General features: G+C 37.5%; 2 protein-coding genes across 4 annotated transcripts; one reads left to right on the top strand and one right to left on the bottom strand.

Annotated features, from left to right (window-relative positions):
* Positions 1–98: 98 nt before the first annotated feature.
* On the top strand, positions 99–2,524 carry LOC111336276 (uncharacterized). Of its 2 annotated transcripts, none has more exons than XM_088753917.1 (2): positions 99–1,555; positions 1,759–2,524. In XM_088753917.1, exon 2 carries the CDS (start codon positions 1,785–1,787, stop codon positions 2,109–2,111), a length of 327 nt encoding a protein of 108 aa, XP_088610043.1. In that variant the 5' UTR covers positions 99–1,555; positions 1,759–1,784; the 3' UTR covers positions 2,112–2,524. The 2 variants fall into 2 exon arrangements, with proteins under 2 accessions (XP_088610043.1, XP_088610044.1); XM_088753918.1 differs by having other exon boundaries at positions 1,692–2,524.
* Positions 2,378–12,410, bottom strand: LOC111336273 (GPI-anchor transamidase component PIGU). 2 transcript variants are annotated; one of them, XM_022942327.2, is made up of 12 exons: positions 12,237–12,407; positions 11,962–12,026; positions 11,411–11,482; positions 9,614–9,676; positions 8,753–8,856; positions 8,486–8,586; positions 7,915–8,012; positions 6,759–6,910; positions 5,567–5,710; positions 5,179–5,303; positions 4,117–4,259; positions 2,378–3,647 (listed from the first exon to the last, which is right to left on the bottom strand). In XM_022942327.2, the coding sequence occupies exons 1-12, from the start codon at positions 12,370–12,372 to the stop codon at positions 3,534–3,536; spliced, it is 1,317 nt and encodes a 438-aa protein (XP_022798062.2). In that variant the 5' UTR covers positions 12,373–12,407; the 3' UTR covers positions 2,378–3,533. The 2 variants fall into 2 exon arrangements, with proteins under 2 accessions (XP_022798062.2, XP_088610008.1); XM_088753882.1 differs by lacking the exons at positions 2,378–3,647; positions 4,117–4,259 and adding an exon at positions 4,272–4,838 and having other exon boundaries at positions 12,237–12,410.
* Between the last annotated feature and the right edge of the window lie 12,282 nt (positions 12,411–24,692).

Here is a 24,692-nt window from a genome sequence, read left to right as displayed (position 1 = left end):
TCGGTTGTTGGGCCTTCAACTAGAGAAATCCAGAATTCACGGCAATACACTACCACTACCCTACTGAGGATAGTTTTGCCCTCCATCCATCTTGCCAAGTAACCCAAGTTAAAGATTTCAGTGCACAGGTGGCCGGGAGGAAGGGATTATACTCTTCTCTTTGTCTGTAGTTACTTAGGATTTAAGCAATTTTCCTTATTTTTAAAAATCGCTACACGGCTCACACTTTTTCCCTTTCCTTATAATATAAAATAAAGGCACAAAGAAAAAAAAACAAACAAACAAACAAAAAAAAAAGACACACACACACAGTACGATACTGAATTACAGACAACAAAAATACGGTTAAGCCCCTTATTAAGAGGCTATTTAACCCTAGCTTTCCAAGAGCGGCCACTTGAGTGGGGACGCTTGATTTGGCGATTTACAGTACAACAGGATAAACGCAAAAATGTCAAACTAATTACAAGTTTGACGCTCATTAACCCTATAACTCTCAAGTTCTAATTAGTAATTCTCCCTACCGTGTGCCACACAATTCTTAAGATTTTGAAATGGAGAATTTGGTATCGGTTCAACTTATAGTCCCTTAATTGATGATTTTCTTTATTCTCATCACTTAGCTACTTCATTTTGTACTGATATCGTAAGGAGAAATTCTGTCTTGGGAGTGAAAGGGTTCAATCGACAAAAACACTCTACTTAGCCAGAGTAAAGTGTGTAAAAACTTCTTCAGTTTATATCCTCCCGGTTAGTTCAATTGGTAGAGCGCCGGACTGTTGTGCGGGAGGTCGTGAGTTCAAATCCGGCCGGACCAACACTCAGGGTCTTAAAATAACTGAGAAGAAAGTGCTGCCTTTGTAATAATATCTGCAAATGGTTAGACTTTCTAGTCTTCTCGGATAGGGACGATAAATGGAGCTCCCGTCTCACAAGCCCTTGTATGTGGTAAAAAAATTTGTAGGACTTTAAAAGAACCCACACACTGTTCGAAAATCGAAAAGAGTAGGGCGCGTAGTGCCCGGTGTTGTGGTATATCTTTGTGTAGTGTCTATCAAATTGATGGGGGGTACTGCGCCTTTGAATATTGTATAGAAAGGGCGCAATATAAATAAGGAATTCATTAATTCATCCTCTTTTCTTGTAACCTTTTTGGTAGAAAAGAAAACAGAATAACATTTGAAATTCGCCTTGACTAGTTCGAGACCGTTACTATCGAGAGCATTAAAACTGCTTGTAAACTGAAAGCGCGAGATGTTTTCCACGCTCTGTTAATCAGTGATTAAAACCGCAACTTAAGGAAACAAAGCAGTTTATAAAATGAATCCACAGCTTGCTACAAGGGACATCTAACATGTTCATTATCCTCAATGTCATTATGCTGTAAATAATTAACGAAAGTACAAAAAGAAATAGTAGCCTATCATTTTCCACAGGCGTATGGAGTGACAGGATGCTTTGGTAACGGATCATTACAAACAAAGTTGTGCAAATATACTTCGGTCCTCAGTTCCTACGTTTGTCCTAAATTTGATTACTGCCTTTCCAGTCCACGGTTTGTATATCCAACTCCGGCCTAAAGTTTTGAAGATTTCAACCTGAAATTTTTATTTTCTTTTTCCATCGTTTGCCAGCGTTGATCCTTCAAGGTTTTCTAATGTTATCTGAAGTTTTATGTTTTCCTTAAATAGTTTTGCCAGTGGAAAGAAAAAGGTTGCTCGGATTATCATGATGTACCATGTAATTTTACCTCCATAGCTACACAAAATCTGGCCAAAACTAAAATGGATCCAGAAACTTTGGTGGTTAGTTTCGACCCAGCAACGGCAAATAGCATGGGCGATATCGACAAAGAAATCGTGCAGCTGGCTTTGAAACAAGCGGAGAAAACTTTGCAAGAACTTGGCGTAAGAGTATCGCAAGGATACAAACTTGGATATGAACTGGGTTATATCAAAGGAGTACTAGAACACGTTCTGAAGACAGTACCAGAGTCGGAGGATAAGGAGGCTTACATGAAGGGGTACGTGAATGGTTATCTGCAAGGAATGCTTCATTCTTTCAAGCAAGGAGAACTTCAGCGAGGATATTCTGACAATAATCGTCATTAATTAGAAACCATGTAGAGATTTCTAGAAATCACCTTTGACTGTTTTCAAAAACAGAAAATTAATCCTTAAACGTCTAAGTTTTTGAATTTTTCTATGGAGAACTGCAATAGTGTGCACATTACACACTCAGTGCTGGTTTTCAAAGCAACTGATGTCGAGAAGAGTTTAACAAAAGTTAGTTCGTGGTGTCAGGAATGAACCGTCGTGAGAAGTGTTGGACAGTCGTTATTTAAACGCTGAGACTCGGCCAATTATAGTTCAGAAGATCATACACAAACAACTTTTATAGTTCTGGAGCAGACTGACGTTTGACACCATTTCACTTAAGGAAACTCATTATTTTATCTTAATTGCACTTTTAAAAAGTGTACTATAACATATACTGTTAATGATACATCTCTATCTCGCCTTTATTCAGCTGTTTTATTCCAATACTTCGAGTTCAAGCCGCTTGCCGCGCCGAATATGAACGCAATGGGCCAACAGTTCCCGTTTCTTGTCTAGCAGCACAATGAAACCAGACAACTTTGCATTTGGAGTAAAAACTTTGACGGAAAACTGTTCGACAATCTAGGTTTCTCAAACGGATGAGAACGATTCGGTTCTACTTAACTTAGACCCTCGTCAATTTTAACACCGTTTTTCTTCTCTTCAACTCATCCAGACACAGGCAGCCCAAGCTCACTTCTGGAAAAGCGGACGTGACTCTTAACGTGTTACGCAACGTTTTATATTTATAAAGGTTTGTATGGGATGTTATCGGTTTGCCTTAAATGAGAGAAAAAAATGTCTTGTTTTGAAATAAAATGGGCTTACCTTATTGCCTTGTTGTTTTCTTTGTTGATTCCGAGCATCTCAGGCCATTTTGAAGCGTTTTCGGCGAGTTAGCGCTATGTTGGTGTTCGACTTTCTTTTAGCAGTTGAACACCAACATAGCGCTAACTCGCCGAAAACGCTTCAAAATGGCCTGAGACGCTCGGAATCAACAAAAAAAACATCAAGGCAATAAGGTAAGCCCATTTTATTTCAAAACAAGACATTTTTTTCTCTCATTTAAGGCTAACCGATAACATCCCATACAAACCTTTATAAATATAAAACGTTGCGCAACACGGTAAGAGACGTCCGCTTTTCTAGTAGTGAGCTTGGGCTGCCTGTGATCCAGACCTCCATGATGAGTTATTGATAAAAGTAAAAACAATCCAATGGCAGAGACGTCATATACGAGTTTATGTATTTAGACGACTCATAATCACGTTTTCTCCTTGTATATTACTACTTGTGCGCCTGTATAGCTTCCTATGCGCGCAAATGTAGGCAAATCATGACAGTGTTCCTTTGGAAGGACAGTCAACACATGACTCGTTTTGAAACGCTTCGTCGCATCAGAACATTTTTACCATGAAAATGTCCATAGTTATATCACCGCAGAGTGATAGAGGCTGGCTCTCCTTTTATAACAGGTGGATATACTCCATGATAAAGATCGTACTCGCGTCGCAGAAAAGCGAAGAAAACATCAGAAGTCAGAAGAATCTGCAATTAAAAAAAAAAGCGTTGATTGTATTACTGACAGAGTTGGAAGAATTTGATGTTGAAAAGTGAAAATTACGTTTTTTTGTTCAGTAGGAAAACTCTAAACAAGGAAGTGAAGAACGAGGCATAACACAATAGACGCTATCCTTGTTCAATGAAATGAGTGGCGGGGTATTCTGAGTTAAGCCAACTCTTCTAATGCTTTTATTGCGTTCCCCAAAAAAAGGAAGCTCGAACGTTCGACGTATCTATGTTTCTCATGGCTGATCTTTGTTCTAAGACATGAGTATTTAGATGCGCTTGTGATCGTAGAAACTTTTCTAGTGGTTTTCAATTCAAGGTTGTAAAACTAAAACCACAGTAGCAACAGAACTAAATTTTGCATCCCCAGCAGACATCCTAATGCGCGGACAACGCAGATGACCACGAAAAAATTCTTGACCACATGGCCTCGACTAATAATGAATACCTGGGCGGTAGAGTAAGCCAGCGTAATGGCGAAAAAAAAATTGGCATTTGCACTTCCGGCGTAAATCCACAACTGCCAGAAGACTGGAGCCAAGAACGAACTACAAATTAACATACACATCACCAGGAGTGTGTTACGAAGATCTACAAGAAGAATACAAGAATTGTAAAATACTTATCAAGTACCCTGAACTGCTGTATATTACTACTTGTGTGCGCCTGTATAGCTTCCTATGCGCGCAAATGTAGGCAAATCATGACAGTGTTCCTTTGGAAGGACAGTCAACACATGACTCGTTTTGAAACGCTTCGTCGCATCTGAACATTTTTACCATGAAAATGTCCATAGTTATATCACCGCAGAGTGATAGAGGCTGGCTCTCCTTTTACAACAGGTGGATATACTCCATGATAAAGATCGTACTCGCGTCGCAGAAAAGCGAAGAAAACATCAGAAGTATTTACAAGAATTGTAAAATACTTATCAAGTAGCCTGAACTGCTGTATGAGATTCAAGAGGGCAGAGGATATGTTCGTTTCATTTAATTGTCTTTCAGCCAGAACTTGTTAATCCCCTACACACTACCATCAACATGCATTTTCTCCAAACTGTTTTCTATACATTTCCTTAGGTGCTGACAATGAGAATTTGTTTAACAGTCAAGAGCTTCTTCGAGTGGTGATCATTTTCTTTATTCCCGTGACCTTAGGCGTGATTTAGGGCTGATAAGGTAAAGAGAATTTAGGTGTTAGTCACTCTTAGGGGTCAAAGGTCAAAGGTAGATTATTTCTGACAAATCAATCGTTGCATGCACACTAGTGTGAAAGGCAGAATTTGTGAAAATTTGTTAGCATATGTAGCTAACAATACTCCAAGCACTTTCTTTTTATCATAGCCACAACTATGCAATTTTTCCTCAAAAAGTATGTAATAGGGTCAATCCATCATGTTTGTCCACCAAAATATAATAGCACAGAAATATCTCGCGATTTGCTGACCAGTCACATCAATGGTGATGTGATAAAGGAAAACATAAAATCAAGGACAGAACAACACGCTTACATGGAAATATGTGAACCCACAGTGCCAAGAGGGCCAACGGTAAAGCAGCATCACCTAGCCCTGGATAAGACTTCATGACGGCCATCACAGAACAAAGCATACAGGCAAGGAATGTTGGGCTATTCCTAAAAGAACAAACATAGATTAATTATTAAGAAATAATCTCTGTTTATGCTTACAAAAAGGTGGTAAAACTTTGAGAATGAGCCTGATAAGAAAAGAAGATCCATATAGGAGGATATAGAAGGATTAACCAATTGGCTGCATGCATAAAAATTGGTAACCTCAGGATGAGAACTGATTTGTCCCTGCTGTTGCTGTTCTCAAAACCACAGTCAAAAGTATGTTTCTACTGACAGGCACAATTATACGGTTTAAATACTGTTACCTTAATTTGATTGTCAAGGGGATGCAGTAGAAGAAGGCATTCAGTTGAAACACCCACAAAAAGAAAATTCTAAAATGTTCAAACATCTCAGTGAAGAAGTACCAGAAGAGACCCATGTTGGGCGTGAGATCAGACACCTGTAGACTAATGGTTAAATAACACAAATTAAGATTTTGCTTCAGAGGCAGCTTTATGTCATAGTCAGTTACAATATTCTATAAAAATTGTATCTGTTATTTGCTTGTTTAAAAGCCAATAAGGCCAACCCAGGGCACAAGGTTTTCAAAATGTCAATATTGACTTTTTGACCTCTGTAGACTACAAAACTTAACCTGAAGGTCTTTATTTTTAACCGCCTGGTAGTCAGTTTATCAAGCGAATAAAGGGGTAAGTTTTTGAAACTGTGGTGCTGCAACTATGAAGGGTATTACAAGATAATTTGGTTTTATCAAGGGAGCACAGCAGAATTTATTTTCCCTTGATTTCCGGCGTCTTTCCCGTATTTCGAGTTGCCATGTTGCTTTTCTCCTTTTATCCGCTGACTGCTATGTTGAGCCACGAAGCGGCGACTTTCTGAGGTTAGTATGAATGAGCTCCAAAGGGGCGAGGTGAGCTGCGAAGCAGTGAGAATATTGTAAAAGAGGTCTTCGTACTAACCTTGGAAAGTTGCCGCTTTGCAGCTCAACATAGCAGTCAGCAGATAAAAGCAGAAAAGAACATAGCAACTTGAAATATGGGAAAGACGCCCGAAATCAAGGGAAAATAAATTCTGCCGTGCTCCCTTGATCAGAGTGAATGATGAAGGGCTAACACTCGAAACATTAACTCTATAAATTCTTTATGGCCACCAATTTACACTATTAACTCAGTTGATAAAACTAAACGATCTGGTCAATTTACCAAGCCTTGCTTCAGACTACAGTATTAATTTCATGCATAAACTCTTTGTTTTAAACTCTTTGAGTTTTGTAAAACTGTTTATTTTAAAAGAACATTCCATTACCTATTGTCTTTTTAGTATTTAAGATTTGTTATCTTTCACTCTTTGACTTGATAATGATGTTAGCCAAATGTCAAAACTTTGTCAACAAAATTTTTATAATTAAATATGCTTTTACAAAATTGTGATAATAAATATCACAATTTTTTATTGTTAAATTGTGATGAGAATGCAAAAACATAAGACACTCACATAAAACCATGTGTAGCCAGAAGGAAATCCCAAGAATTAAACAGTTGGTATGACATGCCAAGGAGAAGCAATGTCCACATGAGAAAAGAACCAATAACTTGACTAACAAATATGATGGTCTTCTTGTTGAATTGAACGTCAATGGAACTGACCTGGAGACAAAAATTCAGATCTTGTATTACTTATAAACTCTGTGGTTAAAATTGCTTGTTTTTAAAGGCCTGGCTCCGGTTGTTCAAAGGGCAGATAACGCTATCCAACGGATAAATCACTATCCAGCAGATAAGTGTTACCAAAATGTACTGCGCTATCCACCGGATAGAGATTTATCCAGTGTATAGTGTTATCCATCCTTCGAACAACCGGGACCAGATCTAGGAAAGTTTGGATAGGAGGTCCAAACATTGATTCCAGAAACACTTCTTTTTTCACACCAGAACCAAAATAGACCAGGGAATGTTTCAAGATGGATGCAATTGAACTCTGTCACTACCAAGATCTCATTACTGTCTGCCCCACAATTCATATTGTGTTAGTTTGGAAATTTGGTTCTAGATCAACTAAGAAAAATCCAGTCTCTAATTTACATTTTTCTATATAAATTCTCATCACTTGTCTACTTGATATTGTATTGACAAGAATATGCTGAGAAGAATTGAGAAGAATATGCTGCCTTTATATAATATCAAGAAACGGTTAGATATTCTAGTCTTCTCGGATAGGGACGAATAAATGGAGGTCCTGTCTCCTGCACGGTTAGGGGTAGGAGACATTAATTTCCCACGCACGAGATTACTATGCGATGGATGTCCTCCCTGGGGTGGGATGGGTGGGTTACTGGGACCGCAGTAATTGGTGCAAAGCTGTTGCGGTGTCCCTGCCTCTTGGCAAATCTTGTAAATCATAAATCAAATCAAATCGACATTGTTAGGAGAAATTCTGCCTTAGTCACTCATGAGAGTTAACAGGTTAAATACTTCCAAGTTAAGATGTAACATGCAATCCTGTTGTAAGGAGAATTTGGGTTTACACAGCTGGTGAAAATACTCACAGGTCTAATGGTTCTTAATCCCCTGGACCGTACCCCTAAATTCAATGCTTTTGTTTACAAATGATAAGAAAAGCAAACACAAGTTTGATTATTTTTCAGGTTTACCTTCATTAATGTGAGAACTACAGGTGCCAATAGCGTGATTGGATACAAGGAGTGATATGTTCCAGCAGCAACACCAAGTGTACTTAGCATAGTATTCCCTGAAAAGACAATTAGTATAACTGTAGTATAAATAAAAACAAAAACAAAAAAATAAATGAACAAACTCAAAACCAAGGCTTATCAATCTTTAACTCCTGAGATGCAATTGTTTTGTGATTCTCGCCTCTGGCTGCTATGTATTTTTTAGTTACTGGTAATCAGTTACTAAAAAGATAATTTTATCATTTCATCAAGTGTAACAATGCTATTTGCTACATTATTGACTGAAATTTGGGGGAGATGTTAAACAATGAACACTCAGGTTGATTTTCAATTCTAAATGAAATGTAAAAAAGAAAAAGGGAACAAATAACACCCAAAAACCATTTTCCAGATTCCTTTCTTGCTTGATAAGTCATGCACTCAACTGAATGTAATTATGTTAAATCAAGAATGTATGGATCTTGTACAAAGAAATTCCTTTTTTTTGTTATACTTGGGAGTGAAACAGCCTGAACTGGAATGAACATACCTCTAAGAGAGAATAAAAGTGCTGTTCCAACTGCCAAGTTAGTAAACACTACAGTTGTATGTGCAACACAGGAACCTATACTATATGGATTCAACAAATATCTGCAAGAAAGAGAATACAGCAAAACTAACACCGGCATGTCTCAAGATAGAGCATAGTGAACTGAACATGAAAACCTTGCCTTTTCCTCAAAAAAGCACTACATCTTAAACAGAAACAGGTACTAGTTCGTAAGATTTATCCAACAAAAAAAGGGACAAAACTCACATAGATGAAACTAGCAAAGGCACATTTTGTAGAGCTTCCTCTTTGAGTAGAATTGGTTCTACAGACTTTGCATAAGATTTTAGATTCAATGCTTGCTCTTTGAGCTAAAAAGAGAAACAATACAAGGTCAAAACCAGAATTTGGCAGTAGAAACAAAAAAATAAGGGCTCAACCAGAGTTGTAAATAAGTTTTCCCAAGGGTTTCACCAGGTACTTCAGATATTACCTACAAACTCTCACAATCAACTTATCAGCAACATCTGTCTGCTTCAAATATAAAAAAATCCCAGTGAGGGCAGTAAAAATGGTTGGGTGGGTATAGTACTTGATATCATTGCTGTGGCCTGGGTTTGATTTCTGTCTCGCCATTACATGTGGGCTAGGTCTGTAGCTAGTCCTTGTATTTGTTTGGAAAATCTTTCCATGAGTTCTCAAATTTTTCTCTCTCTCCACTACAAGCAACACTTTAGAATCAAATTTGTCATAAAATATAAGGACAAAGGACCAGTCAATAGATGTGATCATAACAAATTCTAAATATTTCTTGCAGTTTAAAATCATGCGAGGTTAAATGATTTTGAACTTACAAAGGTGGTTGATTTTAAGGATGCGAAAGTAAAAGACAAATATGTCTTTTTGTCTTGATACAAGTTTGGGAAATGAAAAAATCCATAGTCCCCAAGAAGAATCACATCTTACATCTTTGACTTTTGCACTATAATACTCTACTAGTCGGCTAAAAGGACTCCATGGTGAGATAGGTCATTGTGATTATTTTAAAATCATTTTGAACTGTACTTTAATTCAAACTAAAACATATATTCAACTATATAATTATATGCTACATTTTTGTCACAATACCAGCATTTGGCAGTGAAGACTGGCAAGTTTGTAAAGTAACCATCCAACCAGCAGATCACCCACCTGAAATAAAGTCAAACACAACAAGTCATGTAAAAGAAAACACACAACAACAATACTCATACGTATGATGCACGATCCTTGCAGTAGAGAGTGCTATTTATGCAATAGCGAAAATCAGACCTGAAAAATGTCATGCCTGATTTTTTTCAGGTCTGATTTTCGCTATTGCATAAATAACGCTCTCTACTGCGAGGATCGTGCATCATACGTATCTATAACAGCAGTTCAAAATATATGAACTTCATATATTCATCATATCTGATTTATCATCACGGGTTTATTACAAATCAACTTAACGGCCTGCTCCCAGTTGGCTTGTTAGCTCAATTGGTAGAGCGCTTCACTAGTATCGCAGAGGTCAGTGGTTTGAATCCCATACAGACCTGATTTTTTGCAGGTCTGATTTTCGCTATTGCATAAATAGCGCTCTCTACTGCGAGGATCGTGCATCATACATATCTATAACCGCAGTTCAAAATATATGAACTTCATATATTCATCATAACAATACTAATGATGGAAATGATCATAATATCAATTATTATTATATGGCTGCATCTCACAAGGACTGGGAACTACTGAATTCACGAATTTAATTGGCTGAAATCAATATTGAAAGTGGTCTAGATTTTCCTATATAGACCCGCATCTAGACCGGTCTAGACAAAAAGGTACATAGAATATAAAAAATTGGCATATAAGACACAGCCACAAAATAAACGTCTTATCAACCGAGCTAGGTTGGTCTGTATGGGAGAATCTTGACCTTGGTTGCTGGTACAGACCTCACTGCATTTGGTCTGTACTGGCGACCTTGGTCAAGATTCTCCCATGCAGACTTCCCGCTTGGTTAATAAGAACTACTTATTACCAGTTCAAAATTCTCAAATCAAGAAAGAATTTCAACTACCACAAAGAACATTAACCTCTTAACTCCCATGAATTTCCACAAAAAACAGAATTTATCCTTACCACATCAAGCAGACAAGTGATAACAATAAAGAAAAACATCACTGAGGGATTCTTACTTGATCCAATAACAAATTCTCCAAACTAACATCATGTGAATTGTATAGCAGACAGTAAGGAGAATTACTAAATGAGATCTTATGCAGAAATAGACTTGTAAGGGGGGTGTTCAGACCCAAGATTTCCAAGATTAACCTTTTACCTCCTAATACATTATCCTACAAACAGCTGATGGAGAAAGACAGTCTCATTTGCCGATGGGTGAGTGAGTGAGAACTTTATTTTAGCACGATAGGTAAAATCAGCATTGCTGGTGGGGTCGTGCAAACAATAGTTATGAAAAATAAAATACTTAAACATATGTACAATTTAGAATTAAGACTTAAAAGCTAAAACCTATCAGAAATATTTGTAATCGGTATCTCTGTTTTCAGTTATGGCTAAAATCGGTTCAAAATTTATTTTATCTGTGTCAAATTTCTGAAGACAGCGTTTAAAATCTTTCAAGGTTTTAGCCGTTGTTTCCTTGTTTGTTAAACTATTCCATGCAATTGCTCCTCTATAACTTATGGTGTTCCTGATAAAGTTTGTTTCAGGTCTGGGAAGAATAATGTCATCCTTTCTTCTGTGGCCTGATTTCCTTTGTGTAAATAGTTTTTCGAATTCCGTAACGGTGAAACCCTTCATACATTTGGTGTGTTATCTATATAGCACAACATTGAATCATTTGTCTGATGCATAAGGAATACAAGCAATAGAACATACCACAAACAGAAGAGGAAATAAGACTTCTGATATCTGCTGCAATCCAAGGAATATTGCCAACACTAGAGGGGTCTTATAGAAAAAGCAATCATATGCTGTATTTAGTCAATCAACTGGAGTTTTCATCAGAGAAAAAATTCATGAATCTGAATTTCATTCCTTTGGAGGAGAGATAAGCTACACACAATCTGGAGGGTATGGAAAGTGCAAGTTAATTTTTTTTTGCTGATTGTTGTTCAGTGCACTTTGGTTTAAGGTGGCTCTGTACGCACTACAGGGAGTGGTACCTCACTACGGACTGAAAGAACACAATAAGATCACCACTGAGTTTTCAAGCAATCTTATAATGAAGCCAGATGTTCTTAAACATTCATAAGTCTCTGATAAAATCTTATAGCAAGATTTGCCATAGTAATTTATAACTTAGTATGAGGTTATACCAAAATCTTTTGAGATCTTAAATGGAGCATATTTAGCTTAAAGATCTAGAATACTTGCAAAATAGTATACATCTCAAATCTGGCTCCGATAGTGATAGCTGAAAATTTTACCTCATGCACAACATCCCCGGAGTAGGGTGAAATCCCATGATTTATTAGGGAAAGGCCTTCTTGAACTGAAAAATAAAGCATTTATGGAAACGTTTGAAAAAAAATTGATTAAACGATAAGATTTTAATTACATTTCGCAGCCTACCCGTCTTCCTACCTATCGAATACATTGTTACTCGCCAAACGTAGTGAAATAAACGTCCGTATTGATTCTTGATCGTTTCAATATTTAACACTAAAATGAAACACAGATTTCTTTTAGGAGCCGAACATACCTCTGTTCCAGGCAGTTAGTGGTGTAGATAACTCTATTCGGTTAGTAAGCCAATCTTTAACCGGGCTATAGATGAGAAAAAGCCGAGAAGCAAAAGCTAAACAGAACAGAGAAGAAACTCCCATGGCATCCGCCATCTTGAACTTGAACTCATACCCAAGGCTGAAACGATCAAGTTATTTGGCGCGGTCTCTCAGTCCCTTGTCACATGGACTGGTACGTTTTGTTACGTTGTCACGTTGTACCATCAAAATCTGTTGCCAAACGGGCGGGAAAGCAGTTGTAAGGTGCAGCGGGGCAAGAAGAAGGTAATTATCTCTGGACCCTCAGCAGGTTGAAGAGTTTGGAGCAACTTCAGAATACCCGTCCACCTCATTTACATGTGTCGGGAGGCTTTAAAGAATGAGGCATAACACACTAGACGCTATTCTTATTTAATGACTTGTAAATAAGTGGCCGGGTATTCTGAAGTTTGGCCCAGTTTGTTTTATTCAATTGAAATTTAGCTGTACAAGTATCTGTTTTGCTTGTCAGTGTGTAACTTGAGCGTTCTTTGCAGGTATTTGGAAGCCACTTGAAAGTGACTTGAAGCTGACTTAAGAGTACGTGTGACGTGTGTGGTGTTTGACAAGCGAACCACGGAGCTTACTTATGTTTGAGCTTTCACTGGGTAAGCGTTTAGTTCTTACTTCAAGTTTGTTTTCTTTTTAATGCGTTTGCTACGTTTTTGAACGCCCGAAAGTTAAGTGGCGTAATTTATGGACAATAAGGCTCACCGTAGGACAGCATGCCTCACCGTAGGACAGCATGCCATAAGACTAAGCATGCGCTCAACGATCCTTTTCTGAGATTTAAAAATGGCGCTCCTTGAAGGCTTTGTTTAGGAAACGGAAAACTTCTAATATATAGATTTAGCCAAGCCTAAAAGCTGAGCTCTCAAATTCTTATTATTAATGATAACATGAAAGATGTGCATTTGCCAAGACTGGTCTGAGACACCCCTCCCTTCGTTTTGATAGTCTCCCCTGCCCTACCCGTGCAATCTGAAGGCACGTACCTACGTACGTATGCTCGGCCACTCAAACAAGGTTGACCATATTCCATGGGTATGGGGCTCTGCCCCACGTGTGCTTCGTGTGTGTTTGAGCCCTGCTAAAATTGCTCAAGGTGGAGAGAGAATTACTCACAGGCACACATCACATGCAAAGCTTCAAGAGGAGATCAAATTGTTAAATTAAGTCCGCTTGTAGCATCTCTAGAGCATGCTAAGCAGAGTCCCAAACCATCACTTTGTCGTGTGCTCTTTTCCCGCACATGGCTCTGTACTTTTAATCGAGCGCCATCCTCTCACTCAAAATTACGGCCACCAAACAAAGGTCTTTCCAACATGCGAATGTCCATTCCGCTGAAGCAAAGGTTGAACTCCGAGCTTCAATAAGGCTAAGTTCTTGTTGTAATGGGGTCCTTTTTTCTGTTACAGTAGTTGATGGCAAGAGTTCCATATAACCCTATACGTTAATTATGCATTCATTCTTTGTTCAATGAAAACAATAGCAAGAACAATAGAATTCTGCTGAGACTAGTAGTCTTTGTTTTCAAAATGTTGTTTTTTTTTCTAAGTCTTTTTAGAAACAGGGTAAATTCGGCATGTTTTGGCTTTAAAAAACGAAAAATTTAAGTCATTTTCCAGAGGTTTTTAATTTTGAAATATAATTGAATGTTCAGTTTTGCGTTGATAGCGTATGGTTGGCTGGAAAATAATGTGAAGTTTATCCTCAGGCTGTTAAGTTTGTCAATGCAAAGTTTAAATAAATGTTGTATCTTAACTCGTTACCAGAAATCCGAGACATCGATCAGATTTCACCTCACCATACCTTTAAAGATGGCGGAGAAACAATTACAAAGAAATGTATAGGATAAAAAATGTCTGGTAGTTGTTTTTTTCACCTACCACACATTATACCCGCTCTACTATTTGTATCGAGCACTGTTTCACGGACATCAAGGTTAATCCCTCTAGGATAAAAAATATATATCTGAATTACTGATCTGTAAAAGAGGATGACCTGATCTGTAAACGAGGATGACCATCTTCCATCGGTCCTAACACAAAGAGGATATCTTTGTGATACTGAAAATATTGTCCGGTGGTTGATTTTTAAAAGAAAAGTTTGGAAAAATGGTGATTCAAGATTTGACCTAAAAGACCCAAAATGTCTCATAAGTTCTTAAATGTTGTCAAATATTACCTGAGGAATGCTCAAATTTGGGCATCAAACCTTGAATGAATTCATCTTCCATCGCTCTCCACATCATTGTCTAAGAACAAAGTTTCATTAACCACCAGAAATTTTCTGTAGATTGACTAAAAAGTTCAGACAAATCATCGCATAAGAAGAGTGATAATTCAGTTATGTATCCACCATGTTCCTATGAAGAGACACGTCATAACAATGCAAAAAATATAGAAGACATCCGCTGTATCGGCACTTTTCCTTTGTTGTTTTGGAAACCATTTTAGGATTGTAGCGATAGCAAGGCATTTTCATGTGGAAATATGCTGGTCTTAAAAACAGCAGTCTACTGTTTACAATACCCAGTCAGTGTCGTGTGTGTGATTGTATTTTCCGCTTGGAAATTAATATTTAAATATTATGACATTGCTATAGCATCTTCAGTGCATTTGTTTACTCGTTTTTTAGTTCAAACTATGTCTGATTTATTAAGCGATTGTGAGTAACAAAAAGCTGTGGCTAATCTTTGTGGCAAAAAATTATCACAGCTGAAAGGATGTTGACGAATCTCAGATTGCCTTGTCAGGCAAAAGACCGTATTTTCTCCTAAAAGAATGGCATGGCAACATCGACAAGAGCAATCCTGAAGTGAACACTCTAACTACATCACTCTTGTTAATGATTTGATCCCCGGGCATTGCACCTGAATAAGCCAAGAGTCAGGGCAACAAATCAATAACAACTTGTCAAAACAAGCCGGGTCAGTAAGAAGCAAGTACAGAAATGCTAAGAATAGTTGAGAAAGGAATCAACTCTATCAAAAAAGTCATACAGTTAGCATTTTTAAACATGAACTTGTATCAAAGGTGTTAAAGAAGAACTTATGGGCTCAAGACAAGAGATCCAGGAGTGGAAGGAAAAACTTGAAGACCTGAAAGATCAAAAGAAAGAACTAGTGAGAGAAATGAATGAAGCCCTGAAAGAAATGGACAAACACCTGTAGGAAAAAGATGAGGAAATAGCTTAGTTAAGAGGACTAAACAATGAGTTGTTTCTGCACATAAATAAGCTCAAGGCGAGGCTGGGGAGGTAGGGTGCATTGGGACGAAGCTGGGTGATCTTTGCCAAAGGCAGAGGTCCAGGAAACTAAAAGTACTAAAAAGTAGAGTAGAAGTGGCACTTTGGTTCGTGAAGTCGTATGGATTGGAATTGAGTTGCCTCAAAGGTGTGGATGCCAAACATGGCACACCATACATGCTTCATTTTGACAATGAGAAGTCTGCCACACCCCCCACCAACCAGCCATACAGATGAGGAAGATGAAAAACTGGAACAAGTCCTCTTTCTCTTAGATAAATTCTGTGCAAGTGATGAACTTTATCATGAACTTACCATGTGTGATGACCTCCCAAAGTCTTATTCAGTCAAACAAAAGCGAAATTAACTTAACAAGATTTGCACAATTCCATGCCAGTACCCAGGTGCCCAGATATCTTTCTCTGAGACATTGATTGAGCATGTGAGAGAACTTTTAAAAATGATCCATATTATGACCTAAATGAACCTGTGAAAGTCAAGATCAGTGGTGATGGGGCAAAAATGTCCAGGAGCACTAATTTTATGACTCTCCTTTTGTCTTCTTCAAACTGGTGAAAAGGTGATGTCCTCTAAAGGCAACAGGACCATAGCAGTTGTAAATGGCCCAGAAAAGTATGTCACCATGGTAAACTCTTTCAGATCAGCCATCGATGAAATCAACACTGCTTTGTAAGCTGGCTCATTTGAGGTTTATGGGAAAGAAGTGAAAATTGAAATGTTTCTGGGAGGAGATTATAAGTTTCTTCTCATGGCCATGGGTCTTAGTCGAGCCTCATCTACTTATGCTTGTCTTTGGTGCTTTATTCACAAGTTGTATAGATGGAACACTGAAAAACCAATTGAGCACTACCTCTATGGAAACAAAAAGGACTCTGTCCCATATTAAATCTATGCTACCCCTTTTTGGATGAACTCCACCTGATGATGAGAAAAACAGACCGCCTACTTGAAAACTTAATAACTGAAGTTATGGAAAGGAACAGCAATGCTGACCTCAACAAGGGAAGGGGAGAGAAGAAAGGTGTGTACCTAGAGTCCCTTGTCAAGGCTGTAAATGGTATTGGAATTCCTTTCTCCATCTGGGAAAAGAAGAATGCAGATGGGAAAGGAAGTGGATCTTATGACTGGACAAGTCTAATTGGATCAGATAAAAAAAAAGGCAGATGGAATTTCTGCCAGCACAACTGCAACGAAAAGATATCCTCTTCCCTGAAACGAAAGACGTTGTAATTCAGCTGTGGTCTGACCTCAATGATCTCTACAAAATCATAAATGATTACAACACAAATGCTGAAAAGTACCTTGAGGTCTCAGAAAGGGGGAAGAAATTCATCAATCTGTTTTGTTCACTTGCTGACAAAAGGATAAAATATGGAAATGAGTCACACCTTATATGCAATCATTGGCCTACCATGTGCCACTTGTCATCAAAACATTTTCATCAATTAAGCAGTTCACAGGGCAAGGTGTAGAAAAAAATGATGATGCAAAAAAAAATTTTTTTTCAGAAGTCTTATAAGTGGGATGCTGCTAGAGATGTTCTACTTCTGGAATATAATCATGACAACTGTCATTGCAAGGCAATGAGAGAGAGAAGCGAAAATATGAAAAGAAACAGGATTGCTACTGGAATCAAGGCATTGTTCAATCTAGAAAAAAGAGGCAATGATCACAAGTAACTTTTGTAGAACCATCTGACCAAGAACCAGGCCCTTGTAGTGCAGGTTTGGATCACAATGAGGAAGATCTCGATAAACTTAACATGGTTCAACTCCGTGAGAGGATCAGAACAAAGAAAATTCAAGCAAAGGGGCTAGCAAAATTTAAAAATTGTGAGCTAATTGAGGTGCTAAAAAAGGCCCAGTGAATGAGTCAGCATAATTTATGCAAAGAACTCAGATTAAACAAGCCATTTGACTGTAATTCAATAGGATTAGAAACAGTTGTAAGATACAGATGTTGTAGCTGACGTTAGCTTTTAGGAAACCATACGTTCACGGTTTTGACTCGTAAAATGTTTAATACCACGTAAAAACTGTAACAAAACGGTAGCAATACACTAATTGGACACAAATTAATTATAAGAACTGTTCGATAAATACTAGACAAGATGACAATGCAATGAACTCCACGTGGGAACGAATATTAACATGAAACAACACAATTTCAATCGACGATTTACAGTTAAGATTCGTGTTCCATATGACTTAATAAATGGGAAGATCAAACTTAAATCAAATATATTTCATCATACCTCTTTTCCCTCTTAGCGCAAGGATGAGACCTTAAATCGTTTTAATCGAACTCTGAGCCTTGCCCTTGTCGTTATTGCGCATATCTAATTTCTGTCACGCAATGAACGGACCTTACAAACGTCACAGATGTAGTCACGTTATTTTCTGAAAAATTACCAGTGAGCCTTTAACATTAACAATGTAAATGTGGCAGAGAAATTTAGGCTAAAATGGTTTTCATCTGCTTTGATTCTCAATTTCTTTCCATGGCAATGAATAGTGATAAAAATAATAATTGTTATTATCTATGTTGATACAAAGAAATCTATAATCAAACCAGGTTAAAACCATTTTAACCTGAGTTTCTTCTTTAACATTACTTTCATATTATTATAGAAATGGCTGTTTCACTTCTCTACATCTCTGGCAAAAGTAGTTTGTTCAAGCAAGCTAGCAATCCATCAAATTAATTCAGGATAATAGCTGACCCCAGCCCCCTCCACATTAAAAAATAGATTTGATGAAATGAGTAAAATAAAATGTACCGAGACATTTTCTTACAAGCATAATTAACACTATGTCTATATTAAGTTGACAGTATATTATATCATAATTATATTTGAATTATTTTCATTCCAGACTTGAAAAAATTAATTCATTGTTTTATTGCTACAGTTCTGTTTCATGAGTTACTAGATGTAAAAAAACTTCATTTAAAAATTGTAATAACAATAACAGTGTTATTGTTCATTCTTATATTGGATTAAATATTAAATCTATGGCATGCCCTCCTATTCACTGTAATAATAACGTTTTCAACTGGAGACATGGGTGCCTGTTTAAGTTTACCATTAGAAAAGATGAAGCATTTCTTTGAAAACTTAAGAACTGGTTTTAATTTAATGGGGAAACTTACAGCAATACCTTGCCCAAGCTCATTTAAATAATAATACCAATAAGATGGAAGGCAGAGCTTACTAAAATCAGTGATTTCATATACCATTGCAATCACATCCCCTGGCAAAGTTCCACGACCTCTAAATATATGTCTAAGGATATCGTGATCAATTGGAATTTCTGCTGAGTATGTGGCTTTCACAGCCTTACTTTCGAGAATGCCTAATATTGCTTCAATGAAAACAACAGCAGCCTTGTCTAGTCGTTCAGCACTGATGTTTCGATAAGAGTAACTTAGTTATTGTTTCCAAGGCCACGGTAAAAAGTTAACCAATAATTTATTCAATTTAGCTTATTGCAAAATTCATTTGACCTGATTAACTCATCAGACAAGTGGGTAGAAGGCTCCCAAGAGCTTGTCTAAGGTGGCCAATCTTTCCACTTTACTAGATACTCTTCATCCTGTATAAAATTGAAATAAGACAGCCATTTTAGCCCTTGGGGTCAAACAATGAACCCAATAGATAATTAGTGAGCTTCATTTGAATTCATTTGCACCTTTTTATTCGAGGATTTCCACTTGGTGACAAGCCTCTCCACTTCATATAATTTTGCCCCAGGTTTATATTTCCTTTTGCCTTTCGAAGCTGTTTCAAAATCCGCAGAAGAAAGATTATTTAGTGCAATGTAATCCACACGATCTGTGCCTCGTGATGATTGTGCCATGTTGTTTTGCAATCTAACACCTCTGGGCATGCTCTGTAGAACTTTAAGTACACTGCAGACCTGAAGTATAACATGAACGAAATGTCTCAGATTTCTGGTAATGTGTTCTTGTGGTTTTGGTTGATTCTTTCATTATCCTTTCATGCCCGAGTGACGAAAGTAGATAATGAAGGCCAGTGCATACAGTAATGCAAAGAAACCTTTATTAATCTAGTCTTTCTGGACTTCATAAAGGTGGGCGATATGTTTCATAATGTTTCCAAAGTGATCGTTTCTGTGCTGATGCTACATATAATCTTGTAGGTAGCCATTGAAAAGTTCTTTGGATGTTCCTGTTCATGGCAACCTCGCTTGATCCCCACCATGTATTTTCGATGCCCTGTGTGTGGGCACCAGTGTCTGGATCAACGAAGTTTAAGCTGTGGTTTACTGTGAGATGATCATAGCCCTCGTCATTTAGGCAATTGTAAGCCCTCCATAAGTCGCTCATCACGCGTGTCCCCAGCAATATTTGAGCGCGTATGATGGGCAATAGTGTATCTTTGTCCCTATGCTCTACCGGAACGAGGAAGCAGGCCTTGGTTTCTCTGCAAATGCCACTGAATACCCACTTTTCTTTGATGGTGCGAGCATCAGTTGTGATCTGATAGGATATGAGAAAGTCGAAATAAGTTCATTCTTTCCATCTTCTTCTTCTTCTGTTCTTGTCTTGTAGATGTCAATAGAAAGAGGGATGAATAAATTTTGTTTGTTATGTGGTGTTTGGCCAATTGTAGAGAAGAAGAAATGTATTCTTTAGTGCAAAGGGGACCTTTTGGGCATTATATCAATGCACATATTGTTATGAAAATTTTTTCAGGGAAAGGCAAAACAAAAAGTAATTTTTGGATGATAACTCCTAACTGATTTGTGTAGCAAAGTGGTTAAGGTAATGGTCTGGTAATGGTCTGGTAATAACATGTTGACTAAAGAGCAATGGATCAAGGTTGAGCAGGGCTGCTAAGAAGGTAAAAAAGACAAAAAAGGAGAAATTAGTGGGAATAAAGGGGAGAAGAATGCGGGACAAAAATAGAGAATAAAAAGCCACTCTCAATCGATTCCTCTATCATTGAAGCAGTAAGTGCTTATTAGTAATGTATATATGCTAAACCCTTGGGAGTAAGTTATTGTCTTGAAAAACAATGATACACGTACATAATTAATGAAATGAAATGCATAATTAATGTCTGGGGTTATTTGGAACTTTTTCCAAAGTTGATTTCTAAAAATCAATCTTCAGATCCATTAGTGCTTAAAATGGAAAAAGAAGCCATTTGCAACTAGTTTTCTGAATCTAAACAATTTCTTTCACATGCCATTTCTCTTGAAATGGTTACAAAGCCCTAAAATTTAGCTTTTTCGGTGTTTGCCCCTAAACTTTGGAATAATCTACCAGAGTATGTAAAATATAGTTTAAATCTTACATTAATTTTTTTAAGAGCAATCTTTAAACTTATCTTTAAAGTGCTACTTTAAATAATTGTAATTTTGCCCTATTATTTTTCGAATTTATCAAACATTTTATTTTGAAGCGCCTTGGAGCTCTTGAATAGGGTGCTATAGAAATTTTGTATTATTATTATTAAAATATTTATCCCTACCCTTGAGTCATTGCAGCACTTTAACGTGTGTCATGGTTGTGAGTGAAAGTCTCAATTCTTAGCTGAAGGTCACTTGAATCTTGGGAACCAAGTGTTGATTGGTTGGTTAACAGTAACTTGTACTAGAAGTTTCAATGTGAAAGTGGGTGCTGGTGTCAGAGCTTGAAGGAAGTACTGATAATATGATTTGAAATAAATGGAATACTGTGAATAATTTACCTGTGGAAGGGAAGTCGCTTTTGACGTAAAGTAGGTTGGCTTCACACCAGCAAGCTGCAGGTGGCAGTTAACTCTGAATGAAAGCATTAATTATTTGCCCAACACTTCACTGCTGCTGAATGTACTGAGAAAATAATGGGTCTCCATGAAGTGTGACTTGATTGATGATATCTTTGCACCTCCATTTGCAAATTGGCAAAAATTGCTCACATGATAGAGCAGCCAAACTAAAATATCTCTTGTCTTCTTCAAGAGTAATCACTAAACTGTTCATGACCTTGATGAATACTTCAACTAGCAATTAAAGAGGTGTATATTAAAAACTCACCTTGTTTATCATGTCCTTGATTTTTAGCAGAGCAGAACAGCTGTTCACAGCTATTGCTCGAAATCAATTGATATTTCCACGTGCATTTTACATGTCATGTTGGATATGAAAAATGCAATAGACTGTGCATGTCTCCAATCTTGCATCCAACAGATTTTGGCTTTGTCTTGCTATTGTAAAGAATAGGCTGCTACCCAGCTAGGGATTGCCATTAACTAAAAGTTAATCTTTGCTAAATGCCTAGCAGTTTAACAGTGCATTACAAATCAAAGCATCAAATTTTTGGGTATCCTCAAAACCATTTAATAGGCTGAGGGTAAGTGAACATGTTGATGACCAAGGTAGTCTCCTAGGTTCTGAATCCATGTTATAAAAGGCAACAATGAAACCAAGTGGAGGAATGTTATCTGCTCCAGTAATGAAAACAAGCAAGTCCTCTAAAGTCAAGTCCTGGACTAATCCTTCTTCTAGGTCCTTTAAAAACAGTTCAAAAGAATACGTTGTTTTCTCCTTCTTGTCCTTCTGGTGGTACCCTTCATCAGAGAACTAATTGTTGTACAATTTCTTGAAGACCTTTGCATTAAGCTGGGCTTTACCACTCATCAACATCTGCTGCAAACAGATCTGAGTTGCCCATCAGAAGGTGCCCAAACCTTCCGACTGAATTTAGGCTATGTCTATGTAACAGGAGGCGGTGGTTGAGTGAGTTGGACCAAAAGGATTCCAGGATTTCAAAGCAATTAAGTGTAAGTGCAAACCAACAGCAATTCAGCAGGTAAATCACACAAGGCAGAAACCAAAATGGAGTGGACAGAAGTAAAATTATCTAGAATAGAATAAGTGGAAATAACCAACAGATGTTACCTAGAAAATGATAAAAAATAAAGTAATATTTTACATGCAGTAAAGGAACACAAAACTAGAAAAATAACAGTACAAGCTGCAGAAAACATAAACAAGAAAAGGGGTGTTTTGAAGATAACAATAGACTGATGTGATGTGTGGTCACACCACTGAAACTTGAGAACCAGTGACAAAATTATTTGAAGTGTGTTGCTGGAGTGTATTACATGAACATAGTGGTTCCTGAAAGTTATTCTCCAAATTATCACCATTGTATAGCTCTGTTGGGGGCTTTGGTAGGGATTTCATCTCATTAGGCACAGATGCAGCATTGAGGTGCAATCAGGGAGAGATCAGCAGGTTTGATCCCACATTTTGAAATGCTTTTGAAAAAGTTAGCTTGTTCTTCCTTAAAAGTTTCTGGTTTTCTTGTTATCAGCACATTGAATGCATTTTCTGACTTATGGAGTTGTTCGTGAAAGCCATTTCCCAAATTATCACCATTGTATAGCTCTGCAAGGGGCTTTGGTAGGGATTTGGTCTCAAGGGAGTCACAAATGCAGCATTGTGAGGTGCAATTAGGGAGTGAATGGCAGGTTGGATGCCACATTTTGAAATGTTTTCGGAAAAGTTAGCCTGTTCTTCCTTGAAAGTTTCTGGTTTTCTTATTGCTAGCACATTGAATACATTTACTGACTTTTGGAATGGTTCTTGAAAGTTGTTTTCAAATTATCACCATTTTATAGCTCTGTTAGGGGCTTTGGTAGGAATTTGGTCTCATTAGGCACGAATGCAGCATTCTGAGGTGCAATTAGGGTGAGAATGGCAGGTTTGGTCCCACATTTTGAAATGTTTTAGAAAAAGTTAGCCTGTTCTTCCTTGGAAGTTTCTAGAACATTTGCTCTGTTATGATCTGGGTTAGCACATGCCTGTTCACCTGGGATACTATGCCATTTCTTCATAGAAGTAAAGGTCCATTTCAAAAAGTGGAAGGTAGGGAATTTCCTCTAACATATGAAGGCGTTACCCACTTGCTTTTTTCCTACCTACACATGAAACAACATTCAAGGTCTCTGTGAAACCACATTTGAGCTAACACATGCAGTTGTAAAGACATTGATTTCCTAAATAATATCATAATCTTGCTAAATCATAATGTGAAATTCTTAACAAACAGAATAAAAAAAACCTTTAGATGTAGGTACTCTGAGAAATGATATATCTAGTGACTGTCACACCTTCCCCCTCCCTTTTGCTTGTTATAATCTCTTGAACTAAACACTTCTAGCAAACTCCATAGAACATGTGTTGGTAATGGTTACTATGATGTCCAGCAGTTGTTCTTATTGAACACCTAACAGGTCCCACAGGTAGCCTGTCATCAGTCCCTGATTCATCAGCTGTGCTCTTGTTTCTGCTTGTAGCACTGCCTGGAACTTAAGGTTCTGCTCCATTGGGTGGTGCTGGCATAAATTCAATGGCAAGCCCTGGTTGACTGTCATCATCAGAAGGGTCTGCATGTTGAGTTGCGAGGACTTGCTTTGCTGTCCACTTGGTCTTACAAGGGCTATCAACCCTTAATCTGTCAAGGATGGATTATTCCGCGCACAAGATGTTATGGACAAAAATCATTGTTTACATGCGATATAGTGTTCTTGGGTCAGACTTTAGTTTTCATATCTGAGGTTGTTTACAAATGTGCTGAAATTTTTCACGGACTTTGCTGCATTATTTCTCTAGAATTTGATGTTTTTTCTTCAAACCTTCAATTTAAATGTCCTGAAGGGGTATTTAAACAAGGCGTAGGTAAAATTAACTTAACATTTGGAATCATAATCGAGTAATTTTTTGCTCATATTTGATAAAACATTCAAAAAGCGATTTCAACATGGTGATATGGCAAGCGAGAAGGTATAAAGCAGAGGAAGTTGCTAGGATTATGGATATTCCCGAGGATAGCCACATCTGACTTTTGAGGGGGGAGAAGGCGATAATAAAAGCGGTATGGACGAGCCTAACACAGACTCTGGTGAATCAAACAGTTCTGCTTGTGAAAACGGCCACACTATAATCCATTTTGATACCACATTTTATCAGCTTTATTATGATATATAAGCCAGAATTGGTTAAAATCTTGAATTTTAATAATTTTTTTCTTAAAATAGTCTCAAAATCTCCATAATTATTCAAATAATTCTGATATTAAGGTTAAGCACTTTCCTCTGGGTTATGCACATG

Source organism: Stylophora pistillata, chromosome 3 (genome assembly GCF_964205215.1).
Source record: "Stylophora pistillata chromosome 3, jaStyPist1.2, whole genome shotgun sequence".
Taxonomy (NCBI): Eukaryota; Metazoa; Cnidaria; class Anthozoa; order Scleractinia; family Pocilloporidae; genus Stylophora; species Stylophora pistillata.
The sequence above is the reverse complement of the archived record's forward strand: the minus strand, read 5'-3'. Positions and strand labels throughout refer to the sequence as shown.